The following is a 21,571-nucleotide window of genomic DNA, read 5'->3' as shown; positions in this document are numbered from 1 at the left end:
AGTGTTGTCAGGTACAAACTCTGGACATCAATTGCACTGCCTTGGTTCCCAATGATCCCAGATCTTGCATTTGCCTGACTCTCCAGAATTAAAAAAGCGTAAAATCTCACGCTTTGGGATAATCGCTCAATACCAATAGGAGTAAGGCCTTGACTTTTTTCAATGATCCAGCGACTCCAAGAACCTTCATCGAAGTAACTTGATCCTGAACCGGGATAATCTTTGTAATAATCTGAATCCGGGTTAATCTGAAAATGGTATCATTTTTCCAATTTTGTTCAATGCTAGGCACTCCAAATTTATTTTCTAGTTGCTGTAGTTTTTGTTATTTAAAGGGGTTGTTTATACGTCGAAATCTAGCCGAGCTAGGCAGTGAATTTTTGAGTTAGGATAAAATTTTGCAGATTTGAAAATAAGTATGAATTCGATATACTGCACAAACCATAGGCAACTTGAAGGTAAGATGCTGCATGGAAATACCGCAAGCTGACGTAGCTCAGTAGGCAGTTAAGCTGAGTGGACCAGAGACTATAAAGGTTGACTGTTCCATTCTTCACTAGCGAATTCATAATCGACGAATATATCTGGAAATTTCACCTTGAATTAGGAACCTTGAGCATCAATAACGATGTTCTGCATCGTAAGGTCATCCACTTTAAAAAGTTCCAAATATCTCCCATGGTTTGGTACATACTTGGCGTTCGGATTGTACGAATAAAACTCATCTTTTCTCCTAAGAATAAACAATTGTAACTCACTGATATCGAGGAACCTACTATATTTGATGATTATCTTGGCCAGGATACGAGAATCGCTCTAAAATCGATGAGTATTCATGCTACCTGGTTGAACATTTTTAGTAATATTGATTTCGCGATTAGAGAAGTGGGACCTGATCAGCGGGTCACTCAAATTGACATCATAAACGATTTGTACAAGATCGAGGATTTAGTGAGTATTGTTAAAAACCAAGCACGGAATAAGATAAAACTTTTTGTGCTCAAAAAAGGACTCTGCAGGCTCCGTGTAAATGATGGATATACCGTTGTGATTCAAAGAGCACTGCAAGACCTTATCGGCTTACCCAATGATCCCAGTAAAAAGTACTATACGAAGGGGTACTATGATGAAGTGTACAGGACTGACGTTTACCGAAGATTACGACTTGTTTGCCCTCAGTTAGATGACGATGATTGCCTACTTGATGAAAAGAAATAAAAAATTCTTGCTTTGCACTAAAGAATTAAATAATTGAGGAGACATGCTTACATAGAGTTTCGAGACTCTGATCTACCATCCCTTAAAGGGATCGACAGATCGACTCGAGTTCATGCTGACGGACAAATAACATCACGATAAAAACGTCTCGTTCACAGGAATTACGATGTGTTTGCTCATAGAATAAATGGATGATATTACTAAGTTATATCCAAATTTACCAAGTACGCCTGAGGATGATACTGTGCAGCATGAAAGTCAGGTCTACCAATTAACAAGAATTGAAGAAATTGAACAGTATCTGCGAATGGAAGTAAAGGGCGGGATGAACTCTTGAAAAAGTTCCAGATGCATGGGACTTGGGTTCGCTATTGTGACCATGGATTACCAGGTGTCAATGTTATTGCTACAGGCGTCCGAATTGGGGCATTAGCAACAGGTTTTGTGGCTCCACTATGCATTGCCATGGGAGGAATCGCATTGGTTATCGGGCATACGGCCTGAGGAAAGTTTCAAAAAGGTTAAGCGTTAAATCACAAAAACATGAAAGTATTTGATTACTGGCCCAATCAAAGTTGAATTCGGTAGTTGATTTTTTATCAAAAGCAATCAGAAATGGTATTATCAATGAGGATGAATTTAGCCTAATCATGCAAGAAAAATCACCGGTAAATGGTGCTTAAGGAGCAAATACGACAACGAGTTAGATGTATCATTAATATCATTAATGAACAAGAGCGTCCTCAGTTAGTTGAAAAAGGCAGGCAGGAAGGTAAAGATGAAATTCTAAAAAAAATTCAATCTGTACAGTATGCCAGCGGTACTCAGATTCCCCCACCCGCCTATAGCCTGATATAAGTTTTATAGGAAAAATCTTCTTATAAAACTGGAGTTTCGCGCCTTGCCTGCTTGTATAATCAATCTCGCAGCCGATTACCTTCCCAGTATCAACATCAATTTTTATGCCTTCATCACTTACTATACGTCGCAGTTCTTTAGCAAGATTTTGCAAATATTTTTCAAGATTTTTCTCATATGCAATTTCAACACAAGGTCTGTTTGCGTTGAAGCGTCCTTGTACTTAGCTTTGCGGATTGCTTCATAAAGGTTGTCCTTATTTAATCTAGAATAACGAGGAACATGCAGTAATTTTGCTTCTTTTCGAAGTGCGTTCATACTACGTTCGTACTACGACTAAGATAGTGTGCGCCATACCTATAAACCTCTTTATACTTACACCCTTCCAAGTAGGTTTGTACATAATAATTTATTCCCTGTTTATAAATGGTTCCTATTTTTATGATGGCTGTACACTCACAACCTCCCTGTGGTACTTTGTTCTTATCGAAATTGGTTCTAAACTCACCCTCCTACTGCTAACGATCTTTCTTTACGCTGATGTTGGTGAACCCTTGCCCCTCCAAAGACTCCACTGTTTTCAATATCTCCTCGTATTTTTCTAACCATACAGAATAGTCACCAAGATCAAACGACATCATGAACGCAAAACCCTCACTGTATTGAGAGACACCATGGGAGTAGATTTTTTTAGGGTTTTCATCAATAACGGTGACAGGTTGCCGTCCTGATATCCAATCACGAATCGGTCATCCTTGTTTTTGTTTGCTGGAATAGAATCACTCAGCACAAGGTTTTCAATTTTCAAATCTTCGATATTAAGTGGTGGTGCGTTAGTGTAAAATGGTTTTGTCTCCAAATTTCAACATCTCTTTATTAAAGGATTTTAAAACCTCAACTAGCATCTGCTTTTGAGCTTTGCGCTTTACAACAGACCTCAATCATAACATACGCAGCTGCCTTCATTATATATTATATACTCTTGATAACAATTCCAAGATAAAATTTCACCTTGCACCACAAGTCTCAGTCCACATTTACATCTATCATACTCGTCAAGTATGCATTCACAGTCATCTTTCATCGTTTTATTCTATTACAAGCTAACAAAGATCTCTACGATATCGACATCTTGGTTGCCAGAAACAGAGTACGAAAAGCGGTAGTGAAAAGAAGTTTAGGTCGTAGATGGCCCAACGCAACTGTTCCATTTATTCTCAACAAAAAAGATTTTCGTAAGAACCTAGTAATAAATTACAATTCTGTTAATGATTGGTTGAATCAAAAGATATTTTTTTATCTTCTTCAGAACAATAATTGAGACTAACTGCCAGACATTTTTTGTTGTTGATGTTAATTTATGTTTCTTCTCAGCTTTTGGTAGCTTTGGTCATCAGGTCATTACTCAAGCTATTGCAACTATCGAAAAGTTCTCTTGTAGTCGTATGTTAGTATTTTCAGCGGAGATGGGTAAGCTATATGTGTTGTTTGTTGTGACTCAAGTACTAAAATACTGTCGTTTTTATAATTGTTACCAAAAAACAAAGCTTGTTGTGTTGACACTTGCTCTGAGTATTAAAACAGAAATATGAAAGGGTGAATAGAAAGTCCATATTCATGGCCATGCACGCACGAAATAAACAGGAAAGCCAGGCGGCTAAAGATTTATGGAACAGATTAAATAAAATTATTAACGCAGTATTTTTGTAATAATAATGTAACAATAAAATCAGTAAATCATTTAAGGAAATACAAGTAAAATATATGGAGTTATTAGCAATCTCATTGCCTTATCAATGCTTAATAATAACTCTATTGTTTTCTCATTAATATCGGAAATAAAACATTATCAATTTCGTAGGTTGCATAGATACTTCCCAAAACCGTTCTCAAAACATAAACGGTAAAGGATGACTGTTTAACTCAGGAACTACTTACATCATTAAGCAAGCGACAAGGAGATAAAAAAGCTCTAATATTCTTTTTTTAGATGTTACTCTTACGTTGGCAGACAGCACTTTCTCGTGCAACACGTCTCTTTAATGAAAGAAAATAAAGTTAGTTGTAACTGCATGAGCGCACGTATAGCAATGCACGAACTTTTCCATACAATTGGTTTTCATCACGAAGTTAGCAGGCTTGATCGAGATGAATATGTAAACGTACACACAGAAAATATACAGAAAAGTACGTTATTAGTGTTTCTTCTATAGAGTAAGAGTAAATGCAAATTATTGCACCATATCCTTCTTTTAATTGACTGTTAAGTTTTCATTAAAATTATTTTTCCAATTTTATTTTCCTTAATTAGTCCGTCAAAACTGTTTTGCCTACACTCACAACACTTAGGATTGATTAACAGACATTTTTGTCAATCGGTATACGGATTTTTGTCCTGTATTTCAGATCGTTTAGATCAGTTTTATAAACAAAATGACACAGAGATCCTCGGCTCCACTTACGACGCAAACTCAATCATGCACTACTCAAAGTAAGTAAAATTATATATTTTTTTAACTTAAGCGTTTTTATTCTATATGAATTACAATGTCATTAGATTTTGTAATTCAAGCCTAACTGACCAAAAGATATAACCGCTTCAAATTCGACGAAATTGGTCTAATGGCAAGTTTTATTGTTGCAGCTTGCTTTCTCGTTATCCCAGATTCAGTTGACCTTCAAGTAAAAAAGTGACAGCTGCAAAGATGAAGAATTATCTTTTCTTATTTGTAGCTTTGCATTCACAAATAAAAGAGGTGCGAAAACTCTCACATGGAAAGCAGACACGAATCTTCCTCTTGGATCACAATTTTTGAGTCAAGATGACATTCTTCAATTGAATCGTTATTATGAATGTCCGATAATATTTCGTACGGATATTCTTCTAATGCAAGGATTTTCTTACCAAGAATCTCAAAATAAAAAAAAAAAAATTTTTGTTTCCTTCTTGTAAAAGTTAGCTTCCGTATAACCATTTATTGTAATTAACCAAGAATTCCTTAAACATCAATCCCATGTATGGAATCAAGGTTATTCCCAAAACCATGTTTCGTATTTATTTCAGCATGTTGGGCATATATTTGCCACACAAGAGGAAGCACAGGAATAGTTGATATTGACTATTCCGGCAATATTTTTTTCCATTTGTGCTCACATTTTTAGATAGATAAAGTTTGTGGGAGACATAACACGGAGAACTTGAAGTGCACCGTGAAAATATTAAATGTAAATGGAATCAAATATCGAAAGTGTTTCCGTCTAAGTTATTCAATACAAGCGAGACTAAAAAATATCCTCCCCAGAAAAGAAAAAAAAGATTAACGTTTGTAAAAAAAGGCTTCTAAAATTAACGCTTTATATGGAAACATTTATCAATTTTTTCCTGCCCTTCACCTTCGTCGAGCCTATTTAGGATTAATTTAATTGTTTTTTTATTGAAACCGATAAATCAGTATAGAAAGTGTTGCGGAGAGGTTGCCAAGGCAAAGGCATTAAGCGCGGCAAAGGCACGGCAAAGGCAGCCAAGGAAAGAGGAAGAGGAATCGGCAAGGCAGGGGTAGGCAAGGCACGGGAGGCACAGGCAAGGGCATAGTAGTCAGGCACCAGAAATGCATGGGAAGGGTAGGCAAAGACATTAAGCACGGCAAGAAAAAGGCACGGCAGTACACGGCAAAGCGGGCAAGGAAACAGGAAGAGGAATCAGCAAGGCAAGGGTAGACAAGGAATGGGACGCACAGGCAAGGCCATGGAAGGAAGGCAACAGAAAAGGCATAGGAAGGGTAGGCAATGGCAAGGGGACGGCAAGGCAGGGGAAGGCACGTTAATAGAAACTCTTCCCCCCCTACAAGTCAAAGATATAATCAATGTAAAGTATTACATTTATATAAGGTCAATATACAGTGAATCATCTTAGCAGAAAAGCAGAAATGTGCCAATATAATACAACCTGGTTGTTGTAGGTGCAAGATAATTGTTTTTCATGCCTTGTACAGGATTTGAACCTGGATCTCTCGTTTGCAAGAGTGTCTTAACCATTAGACCAACAGGGCATAAATGATAAAAAAATTTTACAGTTGCACATTATAACAAGAAGTTAACAGTAATGCCTAGGACAGGGTAACAACAGGCTGTTTCCGCTGTTGCATTTAAACCGAAGTTGCAATTAAGTTTTTTGGAAAATGTGTTATCCTTATCCCGGTGTGTCACGATTAATTTTTGATCTTGCACAGGAACTTTTTATAATTTTCAGTAGCTGTTGATTGCACAAATATTGCTTGTCAAAAATTATATAAAAGCGTCAGTAATAACGAATGTGGATGTTGAAAGTTTCCAGATATATATATTTCTACAGAATAGAATTATCTCACTCACGTAGTATATGTATAGCTAGCTAGCTGTGTGTTCTTTTTATGCTAGCTAGCTAGGTAGCTATGTGTAACTCATCAAAAGTAGCTATAGCTAGTTATATACTGCCTATCTAAGGTTCTAATATTATTCCAGATAAGTCGGCAGTTTCATGCTAGGAAGCTTTAGGTGTTTGTAAGGATAAGAAGGAGTTCATCAAATGTAAAACAAATAGTGATATATTTGCCAGCTAGCTCCATACAATTTCTTCGTTTTCATGAAATTGTCCCGATTTTCCGTTGGTACCATATTTAGAAAACAACAAAAACTCCATTGCCGTGCTTAAGAAAAAATGTTGCCTCACTCACAAACAAATGTACCGAAGAATCACCATATTACATCGTTGGAAAATGACCCAAAACGACGGAATTTTTAATATTTTTGATGCATAGGGGGACGAGGCGCGGAAATCGTAGGGAAATCCTATATACTCTCCACCGTACTTCCTTTTTCTTTTATATTTGGCTTATTTAATAAGGAAATGGGCTCCGCTACGCTCCGTGCGCACTCCGCTACTCTCCACAAGAACCCGCGCAAAGTTGTCGTCCAAAAATTCGAAAGCACATTTAAGTTAATATTTCCATAGAGGTATGATATTACAAACTAGCTCTTTCGACAGCGTCTAACGTCCGTGGGTAAACTTCAGGTATAAACGGTAATTATTTGTTTATTTTTAGCATGCGAAGACAGAAAACATTGGTGTTGGGAGTTGTCACAAAAAGAAGCACCTATCACAGAAGTTTGCAAAGAAAGACTTAATTACATGACGGATTGTCCAAAGACATGCGGAAAATGTAACTGAAATAGAAGAAATTGATCAAGAGACATTGCGAATCTAAATTATTTGTGTCAATTAGAATAATCATTTTAGTTTTAAGCCAGGCGATTTGTTTCTAGAACTATTAAAATTAATATCAAATCACGCTTCTAAATTTGATCTTTATTAAGAGTGGTAGTTAAAGGCAATGTCTTTTCGTGAATAAAAGTAAAAAAGCTCTCTCTTTTAATGCAAATTTAATTCAGAAAGGTTCTTTTAAATTACTATTTTTGTGTAGAATAATAGGTGAGCACCAATTCATCGCTTCTTGCTAGGTCCTAAAAATGCGAAGTAGTTAGCAGATGTTAAATAGGGAAACCCTTTTATTTCCACACAAGTTCTTACTTCAAATTAGAAAACTTCCTAGCTGATTAAAGTTTCTTTATTTCTGGGTGGTCTTGTAGCAAATTTGTTATACCAAATTGTCTCCTATGAAACCAGCTCTGTTCGTTGTGAAATAGTAATTATACTTATACATACTAATTTAAATTACTTTGATGTTAAAAAAAACTCTTAACTAATGGATCCTTTTATATATAATGTTTGCCCCGTGCCGAAAAGTCCTAAATTCCTTTGGAGAAAATTATGGCAGAATAAGAGAGAATAATATTTGAGGAGATGTAACTGTATAAAAATATTTATAAATTTATATTCATAAATGCAAGTACTGCTGCTACTCCTTACGGTAGGGTATTCGCTCAAAAGCGCAGAGTGTGCGAGTTTTCAAACCGTCCCGGTTCTTGTTCAGGATTATATTAGATAATAAACAGTAACCAAGTATTATAGATATATAGATAACCTTTATACATTTGTTGGTTGTTAGCTAATTTGTAGTAGCTCAATGTTAACACAAGATATGGCTTTATTAGCGCTACCTAGCCTGTTTCTCAATTTTTGTTTGCTGTCCAATGGTTAGAATTTCCTAATTGATGTAAGCTGCAAATAAAACATCTACCTAGCCACCTATGAGCTAGCTTATAACAAATAAAATTTCGACAATATTTATGGTTGTCTTTACCTATCAAGATCCTTGGTCTTTCTTTCGTCATTTCAGCACTATATCCAAACATCCTTTTTTATCAAAGTAAATTCAGCGCAAGGTGCAATTAAATTCACAAACTCAACTTTTCTGATCGACTATGCAGCCATTTTAAACTTATCCATTGGTAAAACTGGAACAACTTTTCTCTTTATATAAGAATGAATACAGGGAGGAGCGCATAGCTAATACGCAGTTTAACAGATCATCAATAAACTCCTTATTTCATGTACACAAGTTCCGCATGTTCGCGTATTATTCTTTAATTTTTCCTGCAGTGAAAGAGAATGTGATGACAGAAGAAGGTTCCATGGCCAACTAATGTCCACTTAGCATTGAATCCTTTTGGTGCCTAGAATGAGACAGTGTAACCTTTCATGCGTGTTTGTGTTTTTTAGATTTTTTCACTTTGAGCATCCTGCAAGAAAGTTTAATTGTCTCTTTTTCGGTAACTTTAAAGCAACAAAAGCACCAACAACTAATCTCAAATCTTAACAGGCTAATTATTTCATAGCGCGTACTGCAATTTTTTTCTTCATTTGTAGCTATGCCAAAATATGTCAGATGTTCCACAAAAATGTAAAATATTTCCCTTGCAATGCAAAAATACAAAAAATCTAATATTAGTATATAACAAAATTCAGGTATTGCATTAAAAAATTTAAAAACAGACCTTTTTATTTTAAAACAGCATATTACTATGTAGCGTTTTACTGAATAAAACTACCGCTCTGATGGCAAATTTGCAATCAATTTATATAAAATATCAATACTTAAAAACCATGTTGTGTTGCACACGAAATAACCGTAGTAATATAGAAGGTCATATTGTAATGATAAATTAGTTGCCATCAGATGGTTGATAATCTAAAAAAATTATGTAGTTTATGTTTTAATGAATTAAAAATTAATGAAAATCGGTCTAGATGATAAAGTAACAAATCTGATCGAAATGTTTGTGATCGAAAATTAATATTTTATTAAACTTTGACTTCCAGTCACTTGGAAAATCCCTTGTTGTTCCATAATAAACGCTTAACAGAGTCATTCTTGGCAAGATCATAAGCCGTTTCACCGTCATCGTTTCGTATATTTACATTAATGCTTGGTATGAATAGTAGCAACTTAACACATTCAATATGCTCGTTACGAGATGCATCATGTAACGGTGTTTCATGGTTATCGTCTACGTTGTTAATATTTCTTACATCATGATTAATTAGAACTTTTAATACATCTTGATGGCCATTCCAAGCACAGCAGTGATATGCATTACGTTTATATCCATCTACAGCATTCACGTCACTACGAGCATTAATCAAGTACTTCACTACTGATGGTTTGTTGTAATGTGCAGCTTTTATTAACAGCGTATTATTATAATCACCTCTCATTGTAACGATATTTGGATTGTTTATTAGAATTAAATGAAGTTTTTCAATATCTCCATCTTGAATAATCTCTTCAAGTTCTAAAAGAAAGAAAAAAATCAATCAATCAATGAATCAATTAATGCACATCTAACGTGACTCATCTGTTTATTCTTCTTATAGAGACATAAGCATAAACATTTAACGAGTTGTGACGAAAAACTTCTTCATGAAATATAAACTGTTCAAAAAATTGCCGAATTTTTATTATCTTTGCAACTGGCAAAATTAAGTACGAAACAACTGCGCTCAACTAGATTGTGAAGTAGTTCCATAGAAGAATTGAAAACCAGTTAGAAAGTTCTAATGAATGGCGAAACATACCTTGAAAATTGTAATATTTAGTAGCTAGCGCTACTGTTTTCGTCCTCACATCTCTAAAACAACATTTTGTACAGCTAATCATTTTTTTCGAAATAAATGAACTTTGCGACCTGGCCGAAAATTAGGAGCACGTTGGTTACGCGAAATATATGAACAGACTTATTAAAATTCTCAAAGTAAATTAGTCATATGAGAAGGAATCAGGATGAAAAAATAACACAGATGTCTTTGTATAAAATAAAAATTCTATCAACTCGACACAGTACACTACAAGATTTTGTAAATCACTTCCCAGAAAGACATGGTCGACTTCGTAAGTAACCATCCAGTGAAGTGATTAAGATTTGGTTATACATGGTATTCTTATTTTGTAAATTCTTTCATGCTCTTTCTGCAATTTTTTAAGTGTAGGCTCGAAACTTCGAGCGAAATAGACAGAAAATTGGTTTAATAGAAGGGAGAGTGTTTTTTATACTGTTCACCAGCAAACCTGGTGCTATCAAGGAAAAATACGTCAGTGTCTTGTCCCGGAAATGCTACGAAACATATATCGCAAGCGTTCATTATTCACTATATCGCTAACCAATAATTGTGCGTCAGAATGGGAAAAGAGGACAAGTAATCATGCGATCTATTGTCTGTCTATCGTGGCGGTTAACTCGCTCTTCCAATCATTATATAAGAAATAATGAGAAGTTTTTGAAAATAAGGAACATTTCTATGCAGATGCACAAACAAATGTCGCATTGCAGGACAAGAAACTGTAGGGTAAACTCCCTTGGTCTAGCAAAGATTAAACAATGCACTTAGAGGTTCGGAATCGAACAAAAGTGATTAAACTGGGATCATGAGAAATTATTGTAACCTATATATGTGTTGAAACACTCAAGCAGTGCATGGAGGCATACCTCCATAAGCAGTGTTACTCTGAATTTTTTGAAGAATCAATTAGTCATTATTAGCTAGCTTAATTTACACCATACCGATTAGTTGGACTTTAACTGTACAGCTAATAAAATCATATGAATTTCTTAATTTAGTTTTAACGTTTTAAAGATTATTGGCAATATCTAATTACGTTCTTTCGTTAATGATTACGTTCTACCTCTTTTTTTGAAAAATGACAGAAGAATTTAATGTAAATGCGATTAATTAAGACCCATATATGTCAAACATTTTTTACCGTATATCAAATATGGTATGTTGACACTTTTTTTAACTTTTTTTAACCGCTGAATCAGATGGATTTTTTAGTCTATACGATTTTTTTTTTATTTTCATATATTGGCCTTCGGGCACATAGAAGTAGTTTTGCTTAACTTTTTTAATTTGCTGAGTCAACAGATGTACTCATTTATAAATATGCAATAAGGAAAAGAATAGCTTTCACAAGCTCCAACTTTTTAATCTCATGATTTTTTAACTTTTTACAATCTCATAATTTTTTATTGAGTTTTGTTTTAAAAGAAACATTGGGCTAGTCGAATCAAATGTCTGTGTGGAGACCCTTTATTTTGGTTTGGTTTATATTTTTACAATAGCCTTTTGTTTGTTTTGCCAGGAATCTCATCAGCATATAATATGCCGCATCTAGCTGGTGTCAAAAGAAAAAATTTCTAGTAACCAAGTTGCGAAAATTCTACAAATTACTTTCGCTCTTCTTGTCTATATAAAAGTTTGCAGCAATTTTTAAGTGCTCTGAGAATCTTTGCAATTATAGCCGTCCGTTTCTGCGCAAGATGGTACCGTCGTAGTAAGACACACGAAATGCGGTATATAAAGGTTGGGCGAACCCGTGGATTAATCGGGTGACCGAATAGTATATAATAAAACCATAACCAAATCCTTAGCCTTATTACCAATTCCGGGTGTGACTCTTGCTCGTGCACTTGAGTCACAAAAACCGGCGTGTCGGTACTTGACAATTGCTGAGTGAATGCGGTGCTAAAACAACTTCTTGATTATGCTGGCTAGTTTTGCTGACTTTGTTTTTTCAAAATTTTATGTAACTTGAACCTACAAAAAGTTTGCTTCTATCTGTTCTCTTAATTAAACTGTTGCGGGCTTTTGCGAAGAAAAAATCTACATTATAATGCCCGTATACGCAAAATGGTAGCTTAGCTGCGCGAGTAGCAAGACGCATGCAATGCGGTATAAAAAGGATTTACCGGAAATGCTGTAATAAGAAACTCCCTCCTAAAAATCTTGATAATTAGATACACATGACTGAGCAATTTACGGTATGTTAATTCACCTTAATCTATTATTGTTTAAAATTTTCAAAAAGGTGCAATTGCAAAAATGCATACATTTGAAATTTAAGATTCTCTTACTTTTCTTACTTTCATAGCACATAAGTTTGTTAACCCTATTCAAAAATGCCGTACCCCTTTATTTTTTGATCTAGTTGCTTTTTTTGAGAAATATTTGGCACAAATGTTAACTGAAAGAAAATAATTAAAGTGGTGGAAGAGCTTCATGTTTTGGTCATGTGATACAAATTTTTGAGTATATAATATGCTCTGAAAGATTAAATTGCACAACTTTTTTTCTTCTGAGCCTAGAATATTGGGATTTTAGTCCTCTGTTTTCATTACAGGTTTGCCTATTATTTTCGTTGGGCGCTAAAAAATTACTAAATTTATTATTATCTTATTATGTTATGTTCACTATGAAATTTTCAAAACAGTTTCTATATAATACTTAGTACACTTGTGTCTCAATGTTATTTTGGCCAACACTTATGTAATAGGGTTCCTATTGTGCTAAAAGTGTTAATCCAAACAGATAAAAAACGATTTACAGCAAAAAACAGGCGTAAACTTCGCACGCATGACGCAAAATAATATTTGAGGACGTAATAAAGGCGTAAACACCACACAATAAATCTAAATCTAATGTTTTATATATATAAAGTTACCTTATCTGATCAGACTCTAGCCGTATACCAGATCGTAGAATGCAACATTTCTGGCCTATCTCAGTTCACAAGGCCTATATAGCTGGTACACTTTGTGTGTATTACAAATATTAGTTCCAAGTTATTAGTTATTTTTAGTAAAAATGTTTTCTTAACATCAGACATCATCATAAAAGCCACCATCAGCTCTTTTAAAACTTTCTGAGTGGGCCAACGACCAGAAAACGACCAGAAACTACCAAGAAAAAAAAACAAAAATTGCCAAAAAATCAACAAAATTCAGTGACAAATGGAACAAGTTCCATATGCCTAAGTACTAAAACATTTTAATTAACCTAATTTTTTTGAAATAGTATTTGTCTATTTTTTTAAATTTTTTTTTCGCTTTCACTGTATGTAATTTAGAAAAGGACGCTATGCTTTACTAATAATATTATTTCCCATTTTTTTTGCTTAAGTATCTACTCCAATATTTTTATGGTTATTGAAAACATAGTTGATTATGTATATTGCTAATGGAGCAAATTTTATGGGCTTCCTGATGGAGTCCACTATATAAAGCTTTTCAAAAATACTTTTCTCTTAAATTATTAAAACTACTAGCTGAATCCCGGTGGAAGAATCCACTAAATTTCTCATTAAACCGATGCAACGGATACCAAACAACAACATACAACACAGCAATTGGAATTTTCGAAACTCACATTTTAACCTCGACCCTGCGCTCTTTGTCTCTTTTATAATGGGATGGCAAAGAGAGAAAAAAGACCTGGGATCGAAGTTGCTCACAATCAGAATTATTTGATGTTTATAACTACTGAAACAAAACGTCTCAAAATATAAGCATGTGCAACAACAACAACAAAAATTATAAAATAAAAATGGAAAATGTCCACAAAAATCAAAGGTGTCTAACAACCGTTACGTAAAAAGCGAAATGCGCTAAAACTATATATAAAGAAAGGATACCAAGCATTAAAAAAAATCCAACATTTTTCGTTAAGTCATACAAAATCAGCTGTTCAATCTATTGTATACGGCAGAAATAATAGTTGAAAACACATAAAAGAGAAATATAAAAACACTTTGTATATTGTACATCTACCGAAATATTTCAATCCAAAATATTAAAAGAACAGTTTGTCTTACAGACTCAAACTTATAATGAAGAAAATCAGGCATAAAATCAAAGAAGTTAACAATGCAGCGTTTAAGAATCGAATACATTTCAAACGATTGTAACGTAGATGTAAACATTGATTTAAGTTTAGGTTTAGGTTTTTCATAACAACATCAACACTGAGTCACATAATGTGTAGTGCTAAAAACAATAACAACGGAAACATTTTTTTTACAGTTTATGTAATTGTTTATCTAGGATATACATGCTGTTTTTATAAGAATAGTGTGTTTTAGTTTCAGCCTCGATGTTCTTAACTTTTTTGACAAATGCTATCCTCATTTTTCTCAATATGTTCATAACATGACTATGGCCTGAAAATATATAATGCCTTAATGAAATAAGGCATGCTAAAAGTTACTATAGCTAGCTAATGGCAATTCTACTACATGTAACGACCCATTGCTTGGACACAAAAAAGTTCAGTTCGTTTGATATACAATAAAAAAAGTAATCTTCTAATCAATTTTGTGCGTCATACAAATATAATTAAAACAAACTATCAGGCTTGGACATATTCTTAGGATATTCTGAACTTCTGACCCATTTTTCAGAGTATATTCTATCTTGCAAAATAAGTGCTTAAAAAACATTTTCCTGCTCAAGACGCAAAAACAACTAAATATATGAGGAAAAATTTAGTTCTGAAAGAAACGGCTAAAATAACGTCACACACCCAAATTCATTTCTCTATGATATAATTTAAACAACACACCTGCTTTTCTTTCGCTTTCTCAGTAGGTCGCTAGCTATGGTTCTCTTAATAAAAGTCCAATCAATTTTTTACTTCGAATACTAAATTTCGTTTATCCCATAAGGAACGAATTGAAAATGTATAGCTACAATTGTCTGATGCATTTCCAATCAATTATTTTTTTTTGAAGTAACCTTTAAGGATTAACTTGAAAAACAGACAACCTTCTTCGCTTCGTTTTTTTTCAGTTGATAAACAACTTGTTTCTATGAGATACGGCGCGCACATGGTTAATCGGGGGTAAAATTAAATTATTTCAACCGTAACGACCCAAAACAGCGCTGTAGCATTAATGACAAATGGACACCCGTTTTCTCATTTGGCTGCTTACTTATTTTTTTAGTAAAATTTAGCGTACAGCCACGTCATAAGAAAGTGACCCATGAGTTGCCTTTTGTGCATTCACAATTTTACTCACGCGAAGGAATTATTATACCCGCTGAAACAAAACGTTTAAAAATATTAGCAGGTCCTACAAAGAAATAAAAAGAAATAAAAAAAAAATGCAAAAGGTCTAACAGAGTCGAATGTGTCTAACAACGGTTATGTAAAAAGTTAAATCTGCTAAGCTATATACTTGCTTTGCAATGCCAGAAATACACCAGGGGAAATAGTACCAGACATTAGAAAAAATCGTTAAGTCACACAAAAAAGATTATTGCAAAATATCCACAATGTATAGTTTGTAATGCATCATACCAACGCAGCTACTTAGTCTATTGTATACAGCAACCCTTCCAGTGCACAAACGTTCCGTGCATGATAAAAATGAAGCTTTTTCGAATTTAAAAATCGAATAATGTTTCAAACGATCATAGCGTAACAGATGTAAACATTGATTTAAGTTTGTATACATTAAGGTTTATTATAACGACATCGCCCACTTCGTAGCGTTGAAAACAGTAACAACGGAAAATTACGTTGTACATATTATATAAATCCTTCTCTATACACGCTGTATTGTATAAGAATAGTGTTTTTTTCGTTTCAGCCTTCATGTTCTTAACTTTCTTGACAGCTACTATTCTTATTGTTCCTAATATATTTATAGCAGGGCTATGGCCTCAAAATATATATGAAATGCCTTAATAAAATAAATCTTGCTATAAGTTGCTATAGCTAATGGCAAATTCTGCTACATGTAACGGCCATTGGTTTGGACAGAAAAAAGTTCAGTTTGTGATATACGCAATAAAAAAGTAAACTTCTAATTAAATTTGTGCATCATACAAATTTTTATTGGAACAAACAGTCAAGCTTAGACATATTCTTAGGATATTCTAACCTATTGGTTAGAGTACATTCTTACAAACAAAAGTTCTTAACCTTCTTGACAAGTACTATCCTCGTGGCCTAAAAAATATAATGCCTCAATAAAATAAAGCTTGCTATATGTTGCTATAGCTATTGATAATTTTTTTTATTTAGAAAAAACAATCAAGGTTAGACATATTCTTAAAATATTCTAAACTTTTGACCCATTTTTTAAAGTATATATATTCTTACAAAAAAAGTTCTTAATTTTCTGGACAAATACTATCCTCATTATTCTGAATATATTCTTAGCATGTCCATGTCCTGAAAATATATAATGCCTTAATAAAATAAAGCTTGCTATAAGTTGCTATAGTTAATGGCAAATTCTTTTTATATTTATAACAAACAATCCAGGTTGGACATAATCTTAAGATATTCTTAACTGATGCTAAGTATATTCTTACAAAAAAATATGTTCAAGGGAAATTTTAGCTGGAAGCGTGTAAACGGCTTAAAAAACGTTATTCACCTAAATTCATTTCTCTACCACATAATCTAAACAACACGCCTGCTTTTTCTTTTGCTTTCTCAGTAGGCTGCTAGCTAGCGTTCTCTGGATAAAAGTCCAATCAGTTTTTTACTTCGATTACTAAACTTTCCTTAATCCCAAAGAAAACAAAATGAAAATGTATAGCTAACTAAATTGTCTGTTTTTTTTCAATCAGTTCTCTTTTTGACGTTATACCATCGTACGTTTTTCTTCTTTATAACAAATATGTCTGACAACAACATAAACGTTTTATACTCGCTCGACAACAAAAGACGCTCTACAACAACAGTTTTGTTTTTACATGTTAGATTCGAATTATCATTCAAATTCTATAGTTTTTTTTAAAAGAAAGCAACCTCGATCCCAGAACACAAAAATGATAGAAGAAACAAACAAGCTTTAATCTAACCTTATGATGAGTAAACATTGTTTGAAAAACGTTTTTAAAACAAAAAACAAAGAGCAAAAAAACAAAAACCTTTAAAAAATAAATTAGTTTTAATAAAATAAAAAAAACAGAGTTTTATTTTTTAAAGTAATGAAAAAAAAGAATTAAATGTTTAAATAGTAACCCCCTGATTTGCGTTTTTTTTAACTTGGTAAATTTTAGCGTAACGCCACGTCGTAAAAAAGTGACCCGCTTTCCTCCAAGGTGTCGTGGACTCACATGGTCACTCACACAAGCGTATTATTTTATAGATGATATAAGCAAAATAATACAGTCAAATAAGGCTTTTCTCCCTTTCTTTCCTTCGTTTTTGAACTTTACAGAATTAAAATCGGAAAGTATTTTAACTGTTATTAATAAGAGGAAGATGGCAGATTCCATCCACTCCCCAATCTGCCGCTTTTTAAAAACTCTTTTTTGCTCTGCTACATAGTTAATGACTTTTCGTATTTACCTTAGTTGGCAACTGCGTGCAAAATGTTTAAGTCCCATACCAGAATCTACATGAAATCCCTATAGCCAGAAAAAATTTCGTAAGATTATCCTTGTAACTTAAACTTTGCAACAGAACTCTATTTCAATATAAGGAATCACGTTGTAAATTTTGAAGACGTTTTGGAGACTTTCCGGACTCTTATTTGGCTATCAAAAACTATAGAGAGAATGGAAAAATTGGCTCAAGAACTAAAGTATTTGAATTCTAGGCAAAATTGTTATTTTAGACAAATTTCCAAATGCGTCACAAAAAGTGCTTCCTTAAGTAAAAATACATCTGCTGCTATTTTGATCTTTTCATGACGTATTATAAGTGTGCCAAGATTGATGGAAGTTGAACAGACCTATTAAAAGTTATGGGGAGGGGAGACAATCCCTGGACGAAATAGACGTAACATTTCCAACATGTGTCCGTGTTTTTAAATGTTAAACCAGTAAGGTTCTTAATATCATAACAATGGTTTTTAGCGAATAAATATGTTTTTAAAGTCCTGGCATACCTTTTTTGTATGAAGAAATAATGTATTGGCAGTTTATATTTATTCACTTAAGCCAGACTTTTTCTACTAAAAAAAATAAAAACTGCATCTTTTGATTAAAAAATAAACAAAAGTTTTTAAAGTTGTGAAGAAAGAAGGCATCAATTTTTAGAATTAAGTTGAGACAATTAACTTGATTTTGATGCTCTTACTTGATTATTGAGATGGGAGTTTATAGCCAACGGTATAACGGGGAAATGTTGCTGTATAAATCTCTTATAAATTTACCATACTTATAAACAATTTATAGAAATTTCTGTTCCATCCACACAACAGGCATAGCGCTACGGGTAAATTGTGCTGCCTATTTGTGACAAATTAATTCCTTTTTGTGAATAAATTCGACGTGTTAAAAAATGTTCTTACTAAATTTGCAAATACAAAAAAGAAGAAAAGGAAGGAAACAAACATAGGTCATCAATGAATAATAGCAACTACTTCATAACGGGTGGAAGTAGGTTACAAAAACTGCATTCAATGATAGATACAGTATACATTTCTCACGTTTAAAAGGAATATAATAAGATGTGCCAACCTTTTCGTTTCCTTCCCACAACCACGGTTTACACTTTCAACTGATTCTTTATACCCTATAAAGACACTCAAACTGTTTACATGACTTACAAAAATCTTATGGAAAAAAAATAATCAGCTTAAAAATACCTTTTAAATCCACAAGTAATGTTTGCAAATTAGTTTCTAATAGTGCATGGCTAGGTCGTTTTTCAGTTTCATCCATCATATATTTGTAAGCTGGAAATTTGTAAGGATTTATAATGTTGACATCCCTGACAGAGATTTTTAGTTCACCCAACAGATTTGTTAAACAATCTTGTTCATTCAAGTGTTTAAGATGCATACTATAACTTGGGATAACTCTTGGAAAAGAAAGTAGACTGTGATGTTTTCTTTCAATTTCCAACTTCCAAGCAACTAATTCAAAGTCGCATTTTGAATTAAATTCTTCCATGCACTTCGAAAATTCCTGCATTCTGGTATCAAGGGTGAGTTCACTTACAAATATTTTTGATTCAAATTCTTTCATCTTTTGGTCAAATCTTAGCAGCAGATTTTCTTCTTCCGTGTTTAGTTTTTTCAGATAATCTTCTATTCTTTTTAACTTCCTGATTTTTAATTCACGAACAAATGCTTCTCTGCTACATTTGAAACTTTTTAACGACTCATCATATTCTTTTGTTAATTTCTCCAATACCACTTTTGTTTTATCAAATGATGCTATGGAGGACTGAAACCATTTCCTTGCTTCCTCACCGAATTCAGCAATCGACCTTCTTTCGTGATTCTTATGACTTCTGTGTATGCAATATAGGCATGTAAACTTATTGTCACAATCAATACAGACAAATCTTCCATGGGAGTTATGTTCCTCACATAATGGTTGTATTTCTTGCAATTTTTCATTAAAAGTAACACTGGTAAAGGATTTGTTGATGCAAGAGTGTATGTTTTGACACTTGCTACAAATCTTCCCACTGCATGTGGTACAAGAGTGGCTGACAGTTTGCTTGCATTCGTTGCTTTGCTGACATTGGGAATTACCTTTTCCGACATTTAACCTACGAAAACAAAACTGCCACTTTACATTTTACAGTTTTTTTTTTGTTTGAAATCTTTTTTAAAGCTACCGTTTTTAAAAGTGAATAGGATCTAGAACAACGCTATTCACTATTTCAGTATTTACAATTCTTTTTTCTTCAAAAAGCTAAATAATTCCTGATTTTGATTGATTAAAATATAATGTTTGAAAGCAACTCCAAGTCCAAATACTCTCCTGGAAGTATGAAGTACGAAAATGGATAGTTCTTAGACATATATAGGAGTTTTCTCTTTTGATGTTTCAAACCGAACCTGTTTCTTTAAATGTACGGTAATATACTTACAGCTCATTCAGAATGTCATTCACTACATATGTGTTTCCTAGTGTTGATGTTGTTTCATGTGAATCAAGTTTTGTTTTTCTGGAACATCTTAATGGACACCGTATTTCAGCAGTGCCGTCTGCATTAAATTTAGCTAGTGCATCTAAACAATGTTGACAATATGTATGTCCGCAGTTTAGTTGTTTTGGCTGATGATAAGTGTCTAAACAGATCTTGCATTCCAATAACGAAGAAAGTTGGGCTGCTGTTGCTCCAGACAATGCCATTGTGATTGATGGGTTTTCTAATGCACTTAAATAGACAAAGAATACATTAGCGTGGTCCATAGAAAAATACGTTTAAGTTGAGCTCAAATCAGATTTGTTTTATAGGTCATAGGATACTATATGTAATAGAATATCACAATGTTATTGTGAAGGTGTATTTTTTTATTCTACACCACCACAACTAGCATTTTGTTAAACAATAACTCCCGAGTAAGATTGTAGTAAATACTAGATATTTAAGAGTTAGAGCTACAAAGCAGATTAAGTCAACGGGCTATTTTCCCTTTATGATTCACAAAAATATAGTTTAAAGCTTAAGCCATGAAGCTGTTTTCATGTACACAAAAGTATGTAGAAATTAAAAACTTTTCAAAGCCAATCCAGACAACCAATAAAATCAACGTTTTTATTATTTTTAGACATTCCGTTTTATGTATTTCTCAATAAACAGAATTAAAATAAATAAAGTCAACGAATAAAGTTAAATAAAAAAAGTACTGTTTGTTGTCATAGTGACCGTTTATGGTTGTTGAATGGTGAAAAATTCAAGAAGTGATTTCCATGCATATTCAAGGAAAATTCATTCATATATAAGACACGCATATTAAAATGCAAGACACCCGTATTCATATTCAAGACAAGCATATTCATATGGAAGAAACTTTTAGTTATATTCAATACCAATGATAGTCATATTCAAGCATTCGATATGCATATGCAAGGCGTTTAGTTCTTATTCTAAATTTAAAACAACTGATTTTGAGGTAAAATAAGGGCAAATAGTCCAAATAATATGATAGTAAAAGGAAACAGCTCCCTGCAGCCCTGGTCCTGTAATTACGGGAAAGTTCTTGTAATTGGGTATGTAATTTCATAATCGTTTGTAATTATGGTCAGTAAATTTGATGTAGTAAGAAATCTATACAACAAGATGGATACTGAAGATACTGAAGCGCGTGTGCGAAGAATAGTTAGGGAAGAGATGGAGGCAGCGGCAAGAACAAGTCAAGGATTCATTCGTCAGTCTATTTTCAGCAGAACGCAACATCTAATACGTTCTGCTGCTAGAAATTATTCTGATCTTACTCCAACAGCAACAACAACAAGAAGTGCCACCTCAACTTCCTCCATGCCTTTTATCACCTGCTGCATCACCCCTACTTGCACTACT

The 21,571-nt window shown here is 33.5% G+C and overlaps 1 protein-coding gene across 1 annotated transcript; it reads right to left on the bottom strand.

Moving 5' to 3' along the window:
• Positions 1-9,220: 9,220 nt before the first annotated feature.
• LOC130636826 (uncharacterized) lies at positions 9,221-20,780 on the bottom strand. Its single transcript, XM_057446678.1, has 5 exons — positions 20,135-20,780; positions 18,897-19,810; positions 18,769-18,823; positions 10,091-10,143; positions 9,221-9,807 (listed from the first exon to the last, which is right to left on the bottom strand). Exons 1-5 carry the CDS (start codon positions 20,458-20,460, stop codon positions 9,335-9,337), a joined length of 1,821 nt encoding a protein of 606 aa, XP_057302661.1. The 5' UTR covers positions 20,461-20,780; the 3' UTR covers positions 9,221-9,334.
• Positions 20,781-21,571: the final 791 nt, after the last annotated feature.

The sequence above is a fragment of the Hydractinia symbiolongicarpus genome, chromosome 1 (genome assembly GCF_029227915.1).
Source record: "Hydractinia symbiolongicarpus strain clone_291-10 chromosome 1, HSymV2.1, whole genome shotgun sequence".
Lineage (NCBI taxonomy): Eukaryota > Metazoa > Cnidaria > Hydrozoa > Anthoathecata > Hydractiniidae > Hydractinia > Hydractinia symbiolongicarpus.
This window is presented reverse-complemented; position numbering and strand designations above follow the sequence as displayed.